General features: G+C 37.3%; 1 protein-coding gene and 1 long non-coding RNA gene across 2 annotated transcripts in view; one reads left to right on the forward strand and one right to left on the reverse strand.

Annotated features, from left to right (window-relative positions):
* Positions 1-380: 380 nt before the first annotated feature.
* On the reverse strand, positions 381-8,605 carry LOC107572227 (uncharacterized). The gene is made up of 3 exons (XR_001607299.1): positions 8,577-8,605; positions 6,677-6,743; positions 381-1,317 (listed from the first exon to the last, which is right to left on the reverse strand). It is a non-coding gene; the product is annotated as an uncharacterized lncRNA (long non-coding RNA).
* A 2,599-nt stretch (positions 8,606-11,204) lies between these two features.
* The window catches only part of rfwd3 (ring finger and WD repeat domain 3), a 15,639-nt gene continuing 13,996 nt past the window's right edge, over positions 11,205-12,847 (forward strand). Inside the window, exons 1-2 of the mRNA XM_016258664.1 lie at positions 11,205-11,390; positions 11,593-11,786. Of these exons, the coding sequence (XP_016114150.1) occupies positions 11,218-11,390; positions 11,593-11,786 (367 nt within the window). The 5' untranslated portion in view covers positions 11,205-11,217. The remainder of the gene's footprint in view (positions 11,391-11,592; positions 11,787-12,847) is intronic.

Below are 12,847 nucleotides of genomic sequence, written 5' to 3' on the forward strand. Positions count from 1 at the left end.
GTGATTGGATCAGTCTTTGATCAATGGAATGCTTAAGTCCTGCCTTCCACAAATGATAAGCCTGAGGGAGAACAGAGCAGTTCCTTCCTGGGGGTTACTGTATTTTAATGTTAACACCCCCCTATCTCGACATGAGGTAGTGTTGTTTTATCTGACAGCAAAAGCATCCTTTGTTGTCCACAAAGCCTGATCTCATCCAAATGGCATGTATGACTACAGCTGGCCCCGTTCTGGTCTTATGCAAAACCAGACAAGTTTCAGCACTGGTTGCATACGTCAGCCTGAACAAAACCTTAACCAAGCCACTTTACACACCCTTGGCCCGCATGAAAAATGTCTCAACAATGACAGCATTCTGAACAAATATTTATTAATGTTTCACATCAACACATTGACACATGACATTTAATTATTTTTTTTAAATCTCTCTTCCTCTTCTCTCTTCCACTCCCTTCCACTATCAGCTCTGCAAATAAGAATTTTCCAAATTATACAATTATTTATAAATATATTTTAATATAATCAAATGATAATCAAATGTCAATGACAAGAAGCTATTTTTAGCTAAGCTGATTTGGAATTAAAGGTATGTGATGATAATGAAATTCATTCAGTATTACTGACCATGCGTATATGAAGCCCTAAAAGGCAATAGCATCATTATTTACCTCAATTCAGTTCAGTGTGTTATATATGCAGTTCTACAGAAGGCAGCAATGTCATCCGATGGTCTCAGTGCAGTTTCATTTATACATTTCTGAAAGATAAGTGTCTTTCAGACCCCAAATAAGTAAGCAAAGGTGACAGTGGCAAGGAACTCAAACTCTATCAGGTGGCAGAATAGAGAAAAAACCTTGGGAGAAACCAGGCTCAGGGACCAGTTCTCCTCTGGCCCAAGCAAACAAACACAATGTGGTATTGATTAGGATACATTACACTGGCGTTAGGTAGGAAAAGGAGATGCAGCAGGTTGAAATATGAAGGTAGAGCTGCCGTTCAGCCGGTAGTAGACAACTAATTTATCAGTGGCCTTAAGCATGATGAATGACCTTCTTGATAAAACTGTGCAACGGTCCTAGCTGGTCCTGGCATGACTCGTTCATAGCTGGCTGTTGGGATCTGTGCCGAGAGCTCTTCTAGTTGCTGAGGTCTTCGCTGAGGACCAGGATGACAGGATGGGTCTTTGCTGAAGATCTGTCCTGAGGGCTTGTCTCATCGAGGTTTTTTCTGGCCATGGAGGGCTGTGTTGTGGTCATTCCTGGGTGCAGGTCCGCCATCTGCTCTGGACACTGACTGGATCCAGCTGACTATGGTAACCTCAGGATAAGAATGAGACAGACAGACTAATATAAGAGTAGATGCCATTCCACTCACAATGTAATAAGTACATCGGGTGTTATGGGAAGTGCTCCCAGTTCCGGCTGACCTAATCAATGCAACCTAACAATTCTTTGAAGAATTTGAATTATAGAAATGTTATGTGTGAGCCAAGTTAAAGAGATGGGTCTTTAATCTAGATTTAAAGTGTGTGAGATAAAGCGTTTTCTACGTTGTTTACGCTTTGATTTGAACGAAAACAACGTATCCGTGTGACGCAGCTGACACAGAATAGCATACGCTGTTTGCGTTCAGTGGATACGCTCCAAAATGGCACCAGGGTGAGACGCGGAGGAGACGAATTGTTGAATAAAGTCGTTATTTTTGTTTTCTTTGAGTACAAAAAGTATTCTCGTAGCTTTGTAAAATGATGGTTGAACACCTGATGTCACATGGATTATTTTACCGATCTCCTTGCAACGTTTCTGGACCTTGATCGTGGTAATTACTATGGAGCCAGATCAGCCTCAAAAATAATACATTTACAAAACAAAATTCATAAATGCACAGCACAATTTACATTTACAAAATCCGATTCATAAATTCAAAACACAATTCATAAATACGCAAGTAAAAGCATAAATATTTCCCCAAATGCTCACACAAATGCAACTTACCTAAATAAATTGTAAATGTTTTCACAAATATGTATATATCAAGTTCTTGAATTAATTTCAATCACACATTTATGAATGATGTTACATGTATTTATGGATCGTTGAATCTGCATTTGCAAATCGTCACATGTGCGTGGACTGCTTGGAATTTGTGTGCGGTATTTTTGAGACCTTCCTGACAGGTTAAGATTCATAAATATCTTTTTTTGTAGGATGTTCCGTTCAGCCAATCGCGGTGAGCTTTTAATCCATCAATCAAAATGCTTCTTACTGAACAGACTCAAGAAGCTCAAGCTGCGCTTGAACTGTGCATTGTTCCATGAGAATAATCATGGCTGATAGAAAGATAGACATGCAAACAAAAAAGAAAACCAAACTGGACGCAAGAACAGCTGTTACTTCTTGCCCAATTTGTTAATGAAAACAAACATATAATCAAAGGAAAATCTGAAGTTGGGATAACCTCCAAAACCAAAGGCGATACCTTTTTAAAAGCGCATTATAGTCAAATGTTTCTAAAATTTTTACGTTCTGAGGCAGATTGCCGGCAACAGCCATTTTAGGATAGATTGTGGTTTGATCTTAGTGACTTAGGAGTCCTCTTCACTACTCCTAACTTTTCACAGATTTAGGAGCTAGTTTTAGAGTTAAAACGCTCTGTGAAATACTCTTAGAGCAAAAATTTAGGAGTTCTAAATTTAGGATTGACACGCCCATTATTTTTAAGATTTTCTCCTAAATCTGTGAGTTATGAGCTACTTTTAGCCTTAAGATGTTTAGTGAATACAGCACAAAAGCTGCCTCTTATATACGCGAACACTGGACTGAGCTCTCTTTCTCGCATTCTTACACATTTGAAAGGACAAATACACACAGAATTATATGAAAATATCCCATAAATACAATCGGTTATGTCTTAAAGGGGTCATATGATGTTGCTAAAAAGAACATTATTTTGTGTATTTGGTGTAATGAAATGTGTTTATGCAGTTTAAGGTTAAAAAAACACAATTTCAACATATAGTACATTAATGTTTCTTCTCTATGCCCCGCCTTTCTGAAACGCGAATCAATTTTTACAAAGCTCATCGGTCTGAAAAGCGAGGTGTGCTCTGATTGGCCAGCTATCCAGTGCGTTGTGATTGGCTGAATACCTCAAGCGTGTGACGGAAATGTTACGCCCCTAACATACTGTGATGCTGTGTCCCGGTGCGACGAGACAAAAACATGAAAACCCATTATAAACGAGGCATTCATTGCATCCAGTGGGGACATAATTATGGATTATAATGACTTATACTGTCTTTTTACGCGTTGCGTTGCATCGCGCCACGTAAACATAAAACCATGTCTGCATTTGTGATCGGAGAAATGACAAACAACAAGCCCTACTCTACACTGCCCAAAAAACTCGCTTTAAATATAAAAAATGTACTTACAGTCTGTGAGTCAGAACAGCCGGCATTGTAGTCTACTCTACCAGGATCAGGAAACGGTCCTCCATAAAATGTGCTGCACACATCTGAATATTTGGGTTGAATGTTCTGGAACAGTGTTGTAAATACAACTTAACAACTGATTTCTAGTCGTGTCCATTTTTGGAAGGCCAAACAAAGTAGTTTCGCTTTCACAACGAAACACAGCATCACACACAGCGGTCTAGAGTGAGCAGAGGCTAGAGTGAGGAACAGCCGGGGGCGGCCTAGAGTGAGCGTAGGCCGGCTTGAGTGAGCAGAGGCGGCGGGCTTGAGAACTGCGCGGCCGGCGGATTCGACGAAGGAGCGTCTGGAGGGCTTGCGGCAACCACATGTGACGACCCCGGGCTGGACTCCGCTTCGTCCACGGTGAAAGCCGATCTGGTGATCCACAGCGCAAAGTTGTAGTATTTCTTCAGCAACCAGCACGGATCAGCTCCAGGCATGACGAAGCTGATATCGTCCTCTTTTGGAAGACCAAAGAAAGTAGTTTCGCTTTCACGACGAAACACACAGCACTTTCACGACATGGCGGTGGCAACAACAATATGAGTAGGGGGCATGTTAGAACGAGCCATTTTAGGTAGGCGTGGCTGACACTTAACTTTTATAAAGAATATCTCTTTGGATTTGAGACTTTAGTCTTTGCAACTTTACAGATCTTCTTTATGCACCAAGAGCTTGAGATTTTGTAAACCGTGTATACAATATAATTATGTTTAATTAAGCTGAGATATAGCACTATACATTCTTAATTCATTTGCAACAAAACTATAAAGTTTTGTTACAAAAGGATGAAGACATTATAGTAGGCTTCTCAGCTCGCCCCTCAACATGCATGCGTTTGGAGTTTCGGCAGCCCAACACTGAATATTATATTGTGGGTGTTGTATTTTGATTAATAAAATACAAATAATAAAAATTACATTTAAATTACCCTTCTAATTAAATAAAGCAGTTATTTTTATTTCGTTAAAAATGGGCCGAAAGAGACCTCCGAACTAGTAGGCCACCAGAAAGGAAAAAAATAAACTTCAATGTTTTTACTCAGAATAAATTTTTAATCCCTGCATGATTTTAGTCATACATGATAAATATCAAATACGTTATAGCTTGACTACAAGTTTAAAAACAATGCTGCAATTGTTATAATTAAGGAAATTAAACTCACCATCATGAAATGTGTCTACACAGGCGGTAATGCCAAAAAGAAAGAGAAACGTCGGAATATACGCATATTTTATTCAAGACATTATTATGTGACATCAACATGCATTTATCATTCATGATGAACTTACAATTGGGTTCTATTATTTTTCCTGAACAGTTCTCCTCACAAAACGGAATTCATTTCAAACACAAATTTGATAAGAACAGAGTGGAAATTATTAGCAACACCAAAATAACAGCAAAGCTAATGTTTTCTGTTAGTTTAAGCACAAATGAAGAAAAGTAAAACCAAACTTTGTGGCAATAATTAAGACCAAACTGAACATGTTTATGGTGCATGTCGGCAATGTTGTCTCGGCGGGGGCGTGGCGTAGGTGGGGCTTAGGTAGACGATATTATCGGATATCACAATATTTTTAAAGGCGATTATCGATAAGAGTTTTTTGACATATCGCCCAGCCCTAAACGATATAAATCATAATGTGATTTTGTAGAAATTGTAATGCAGTTGCTAAAAAAAAAAAAAAGAGTACCCATTAAAATGTCTTTACATCAAGGACCCGATCATGGAACAATACACAGTACAAGTGCAGCGTTGAGCTTCTTGAGTCTGTTCAGTAAGAAGCATTTTGATTGATGGATTAAAAGCTCACCGCGATTGGCTGAACGGAACATCCTACAAAAAAAGATATTTATGAATCTTAACCTGTCAGGAAGGTCTCAAAAATACCGCACACAAATTCCAAGCAGTCCACGCACATGTGACGATTTGCAAATGCAGATTCAATGATCCATAAATACATGTAACATCATTCATAAATGTGTGATTGAAATTAATTCAAGAACTTAAATTCAAGAAATTAAATTAAATTTATTTAGGTAAGATAAATTTGATAAGATAAATGTGTGAGCATTTGGGGAAATATTTATGCTTTTACTTGTGTATTTATGAATTTTATTTTAAATTTACGAATAAGATTTTGTAAATGTAAATTGTGCTGTGCATTTTATGAAATTTGTTTTGTAAATGTATTATTTTTGAGGCTTATCTGGCTCCATAAATGACATGACTGTCTATGGGAGGGTCAGAGAGCTCTCAGAATTCATCAAAAAATACCTTAATTTGTGTTCTGAAGATGAACGGAGGTCTTACGGGTTTAGAACGACATGAGGGTGAGTAATTAATGACAGAATTTTCATTTTTGGGTAAACTAACCCATATAAGTGCTGAATCCATTCCTTTTTTTGTGTGTGAGTTTGACTTCCCAGATATCACAGGTATATCTCTAAGATGTCTGCTAAATTGCGCTTGATTTTTACACATCTGCTGTTTAAAAACATTTGATAAACATCTTAGAAAAAGCAGTTTTATACACATTCTAAATTATAAACATCTTAAAGACATTTTATAAATATCTATTTAACAACTGATAGGAAACATCTTATAGACATATTGCAGATGAGCAAACACTATCACGGAGACGTAAAATACAAAATGTATTTTTTAGAGTGTTTCCTCATCTGCAATACGTCTATAGGGCGATTCCTATCAGATGACAAATTTAAATCTCTTTCAGATGTTTATGATTTATAATGTATGTAAAACTGACATCTTATCAGATGTTTGTACACAGCAGATGCTTTCCAGATGAAGCCATCTTTACATCTTGCATCTAACCTCTGCAGACATGCCTGTGCTATCTGGATTGTCTGTACGCTCCCCTAAACATTGATCTACAAACTTGTGTTCCTGTAGGATTCTCATAGTAATATTCAGAATGTAAACAAGAGCTTAGACACATTTTTTCAGAATTTCTGTCATTTTCTTTCCAGACAACCCCTTCTCATTATCTGTCTTAGACCTGCTTTATTTCCCAGCTTTATTGCCCAAAAGCTCTTCCTCTTATCTTCAGTTACCTGAAGACCCTCAGATGTCATCATAATGTCATCATCATAACTCAACCACCATTGGTCACTTAACCTCTGTATTTCTGAGGGGTCATTCCCTCTCCTGCTGGTGACCCAGAGAGTGTTTACCTTGGTGCTGTTTATTGCCACAGATCTTCACATTCTCTTGGAGAAGTATCTGGATGATGGAGATATTCTGCATATGAAAAAAAGTGATTGAGAATTTATAATCCTTTAATGCAGAGCAATATGAATTGCATTATTATTATTATTATATGTGACGAGAAATTAGTAATTTTAATAAGTAAGTTATCATAATATCTTGCATTTAAGATTAAAATTTACATTATAGCATAATATTATTAATAATATTAACAAATTCAGTAATAATAACCTGTACAATATAATGCAATGAAACACAATGATGACTGAGAGGTATAACACTAAACTTTTTATTTATTTTTTTCAAAATAATTGTATCTGGGCATTAGATGTCGTTTTTCATCTGAAAATGTGTTTGTATCCGTTTTCTTATTAACGTAATTATATTTGGGGGATTCATTTCACGTCGCTATTTGAAATTGTTCTCATAAAAATATAATTTGTTTTGCTTAGTTGATTTAAAATGATTATTTGCAGCAAACTGTTGTGCGTTTCATTTTCCAACCTTACAGGACAGACCCTATAGTCCTGACTCCAGTGTTTCCCTTGGGGAAAACTGACAGCCTCACTAAAATTTTCCAGGTGGCCAAGGTGCGCTCTTGGTCCATTGCTAGCCGCCCAGCACAGAGTGCTACAGCAGAGCTTCCCTGGCCTGTAAAGGCAGCCGTTCCCTAAATTTACAGGCGGTTACAGGTTTCCTAGATGCAGAATATAACAGACAGCATTATGGGCACATAGCTGGTTTGTCCCGCCCCGGGTTCTGCACCAGAGCTAGGAACCAATCCAATTTTAAGGCCAATTTTCCACAGATTTCTTTATTTTATAATTGTATCTGGATATTAATTATTAGTTTCTTTACAAAAAATAAATAAATAATTTTTTTTGTCAACCTAGGGCGCACCCTGTGTCCCATCCACCACGACCTTACAAGACACACCCTAGTCCTAACTCCAAGTGATTCCCTTGGGGTGAACTGAGAGCCTCTCCCAAATTTTCCAGGTGGCCAAGGTGTGCAATGCGCTGAATTGTGCTCTTGGTCCATAGCCATCCAGCACAGAGTGCTACGGCATAGCTTCCCTGACCTGTAAGGGCGGCCTCTCCCTAATTGTACAGGCGGTTACAGGTTTCCTGGATGCAGAGTATAACAGACTGCATTATGGGCACATAGCTGGTTTGTCCCGCCCAGAGTTCTGCACCGGAGCTAGGAACCAATCACAAATAAAGGTGAATTTGCCACAGATTTATTTTTCTTATATAATTTTATCTGGATATTAATTTTTATTTTCGGTCACACTTTAGTTTAAGGTCCAGTTCTCGCTATAAACAAACCATTAACTACAACTTTTTCCTCAATAAAATCCTTATTTGCTGCCTATTGATAGTAAGGTAGTTGTTAAGTTTAGGTATTGGGCAGGATTAGGGATGTAGAATATGGTCATGCAGAATATGTGCTTTATAAGTACTAATAATCAGCCAATATGTTAATGATAGGCATGCTAATAAGCAACTAGATAACACTGAGAATTGGTCCCTATTCTAAAGTGTTACCTTAGTTTCTTTACCACATATTTGTTTTTTGCTTTTTGGCAACCTAGGGCGCGCCCTGTGTCCCATCCACCACGACCCTACAGGACACACCCTAGTCCTGACTCCAAGTGCTTCCCTTGGGGTGAACCAACAGCCTCGCCCAAATTTTCCAGGTGCCATTTTGCGCTCTTTATCCATTGCTAGCCATCCAGCACAGAGTGCAATGGCAGAGCTTTCCTGGCCTGTAAGGGTGGCCTCTTCCTAATTGTACAAATCTTACCTTTTGGCGACTCTTTTGTCATCTGTCGTGGTCTCTTTTATTATGAAGATAATAACTTACCTGCAGAAGTCTTGACTTGATATTGTAGAGATGTTGTTTCACACGCTGATGTGTGTGTATATCTGTGTGTGTGTATATACAGGTGCATCTCAATAAATTAGAATGTCGTGGAAAAGTTCATTTATTTCAGTAATTCAACTCAAATTGTGAAACTCGTGTATTAAATAAATTCAATGCACACAGACTGAAGTAGTTTAAGTCTTTGGTTCTTTTAATTGTGATGATTTTTGGCTCACATTTAACAAAAACCCACCAATTCACTATCTCAACAAATTAGAATACTTCATAAGACCAATAAAAAAACATTTTTAGTGAATTGTTGGCCTTCTGGAAAGTATGTTCATTTACTGTACATGTACTCAATACTTGGTAGGGGCTCCTTTTGCTTTAATTACTGCCTCAATTCGGCGTGGCATGGAGGTGGTCAGTTTGTGGCACTGCTGAGGTGGTATGGAAGCCCAGGTTTCTTTGACAGTGGCCTTCAGCTCATATGCATTTTTTGGTCTCTTGTTTCTCATTTTCCTCAGTTTCTCAGATTCTCTATGGGGTTCAGGTCTGGTGAGTTTGCAGTCAAGCACACCAACACCATGGTCATTTAACCAACTTTTGGTGCTTTTGGCAGAGTGGGTTTCCACGACATTCTAATTTATTGAGATGCACCTGTATGTGTGTGTATAAATGCAAATGTGATTTAAAAGTTTAAGAATTCACAAATCTTACCTGTAGGCGACTCTTTTCATCTGTTGTTGTCTCTACTTTCTGAAGATAATCACATACCTGCAGTACTCTTGACTTGATATAATTATAATTAATGTCATTTGTTTCACACGCTGATGATGTGCCAGCTAGGTCACAGAGGTCTGTACTGATGTAACATTTTCATATTTAAAAAATAAAATGTCAAATTTCTCTGAATGACTAATTTAGGAATCTTTAAGATTACAACAGAACAGCAATGCATTTTATGGACAACCGTTTCTGAACCTAGGAGAGGAGGTATTTCTGACTTTGCTATGACGATCTGGCGCTTCTGAATCAGCTACTGTTTTGTTATTAGTTTAAGTATTTGCTATTGACTGTTCAAATGCGGAGTTTTGCGCATCGTGTGTGTGTGTGTGTGTGTGTGCGAGAGAGAGCGCACGCGAGAGAGAGACAGAGAGGGTCACATCACAGTGGAGTCAGCTGTCTTAACCGTGGCTTGTGTACTGCACACATACCAGCTTCATCACTGTGTCTGTCACGAGACTCTGTTCCCCTTTCGGGCTTGAACTGATGGTAAAACTAATGACATTATTCTTTACATTTATTTTGAAAGATGAAGCTCGCGATTATGGTAAGGGGCGTTACATTTCCGACGAGTGCTTGTGGTGTTCGGCCAATCACAATGCACTGGGTCAGCTGGCCAATCAGAGCAGACTGCGCTTGTCGGGAGGAGGGACTTTGTAGAAAACGAAGCGTTTGAGAGAGGCGGGGCATAGAGGACCTACAATAATGTACAGTATTTGAAAATAATGTGTTTTTTGAACATTAAAGCATGTCAACATATTCTGTTACACCAAATACACAAAATAATGATCTTTTAAAAAGCATCATATGACCCCTTTAATTAAACACTGGCACATTTCAGAATTTGGCGTGATGTGTGAAATCAAGGATTTTAGAAGCAAGGACAAAGGGTTAATTTTCAAAGTTTGTTTTAGATGTTACAGAAGCAGGGCTCTGTGTGTGGAATTTGGGAAGTGGCCCCGGGTCCCACAAATCAATTTATGGTACAAATTGGCGTGCTTGCCTCAAAGATGTAAAAAAGTATTGCATTACTGTATGAATCCGCCTGTGGGGTCCACACATAAAGCTTTTTGTCGCTGTGAATTTACTAGTGTTGCGTAAAAAAGTTGCGTTATTAATCTGAATGCGGGATGACGTGAAATTGAGGCTGATAGAAGTGTGTCAGACCAGTGTTATTTTAGTATCATGGACATACTATTTTAGTTTTTATTATATTTTGTTTATTTTTTAAATATTTTTATATTTAAATTTTAGTTAGTTTTAGTAATTTTGTTGTTTTTGCAATTATTATTATTATTATTATTTGGTTATTTTAGTGCATCAAGTTAAACTAAAAGAAAATGAGAAATTATATCTTCATCTAGTTGAAATAATTATTTTAATATTTTCTATATTTGAATTTTTTTTTCTATATTTTTCTGTTTTCTATTATCTCTGTTAACGTTTATTTTATTTCAAGTAACACATTTTTTTATTTTTATTTTTTGTACGGTTTGGTTTTAAAGGAATAGTTCACCCAAAAATGAAAATTATGTCATGATTTACTCACACTCAGGTTGTTCCAAACTTGTATGAATTTCTTCAAATTCTTAATTGCTTCTATTGAGATTTTTAAGAATTTTGATAACCAAACAATTAATGGTAGCCATTGACTTCCATAGTATTTTTTCTGTACTATGGAAGTCAATGGCTACCGTCAACTCATACAGGTTTGTAACAACTTGTTGAGGGCGAGTAAACCATGACAGAATTTTCATTTTTGGGTGAAGCATCCTTTTAGTTTTAGTGAATGATAATAACCCTGTTTCAGCCCTTAATTCTTGCTTGTGGTGTCTCCTGCAGAACATATTTGAGGATGGAGGATATGGAGGTGGAAGTAGCTCCAGTATCCAGTGAGGCCAGTGTGATTGTGGTCTCTGAATCTGAAAGCAGCACAGAAGAAGAGGATGTTCACATGCAGGTTCAAAGCCTGTCTGATCGACCCAGACTATCAGGCTTTCGGGTGGTCAGGAGGAGACATATAATTGGGTAAGAGAACGCAACAGCTGGACCATCAAACTGCAGCTTATTTCCCCAAGTATGGTTTCAGGAATTTCTTTAGAATTGCCTAAATTGATCTGAGTTAATGCTTATAAAAGTAAACAACAACAGGTTCACTTACTTTTTCCTGCAACAACAGTATGGAGTCGTTGTATGACTTGATCTTTCTGATTTCCTTCCTCTCTTCAAGTTCACGGACGCAGTTCTCCCCGCGTGAAGAGAGAATCCGCAGACTCCGGGAGTTCATCGTAGAGAATCTTGCAGAGCGACTGATTGGCTCCCAGGACGCACAGCATTCAGTTCCTCATGCAAATCCACAAGCGCTGGCTCCTGAACCCAGGTCCACACTCACCGCTGCTGTTGTGAATGAATCCAGCGCTACAGGTCCACTGCCATTTCAGTTCTCATTTCATCCCATTTTAGCCCTGACGTCTATTTTCCCAGGTATCTTTTAAATGATGAAACTACATGACAGTTTACTATTAGAATTGCTAGTATCATTTTTGATATTAGAAGTATTTCACATAATCTTACATTTATAACATAGGAGATGCACAATATATCATTAACATCAATTGTAGTAATATTTTTAAATTTACCATAATAATCGATATTGGATATAAATTGGCTGAAATTCAATATTTGAGTCAGTTTTTTACATTTAAATTACCTTTGCTCAAACTCAAATTAGTTATTTTTAAAAGCACCAATAATTTTATAACCCTTTTAAGTTGAATCTTTAGCAAATTTCAAACTGAATATACATGTTCGTGCATTATGATATGATGTCTAAAATGCTACATTTTTGGTTTTATTATTTTAATTTGTCTAAATAAATTCTAATATCATCTAATATTAAAATAAATTCTAATATCTAATACTATTGTAACGAATCAGCTCATGGGAAATATGAATAATTAACCATAACTAGTTATAATTAATTATGAATATTTTAGATCCGCTGTAGATATTTAGCTGACCTCTCAGGGTCAACTGTGTCAATTCTAAGAACGTAAATTTTTTGGTTAAGGGAAATAACTTCCTTACTGTACAATTCTACAAAAGCTTGTAGCATAAATCTGCATGATTAAGTGACTCCAGATATGAGCAAACAATGAACCACGTCAAGTGTGATACAAGTAAGGTTTTATTAACCACATAAACACTTAAACTAGTCTAACATACTACATAAACACATAAACTGGTCTAACATACACATACACACACACACACACACAAACAGTTTGTATAGGGAAGGGTTAAAAGCTTAACGCAGTAAAGAGAAAGGAAATAAGGACTATGAAGTTATAGAACCATTTGCATATTCAGCAGATCTACACCTGAGGGAAACGTCAGATTCTTAGTTCAAACACACCTTTGTAAAAAAGTGCAAATGATACCTCATGTATCAATTAATAAGGCTAAGTTTGATACTTGCATGTCTC

Source organism: Sinocyclocheilus grahami, unplaced genomic scaffold, assembly GCF_001515645.1.
Source record: "Sinocyclocheilus grahami isolate Dianchi unplaced genomic scaffold, SAMN03320097.WGS_v1.1 scaffold1720.1, whole genome shotgun sequence".
NCBI classification, from domain to species: domain Eukaryota; kingdom Metazoa; phylum Chordata; class Actinopteri; order Cypriniformes; family Cyprinidae; genus Sinocyclocheilus; species Sinocyclocheilus grahami.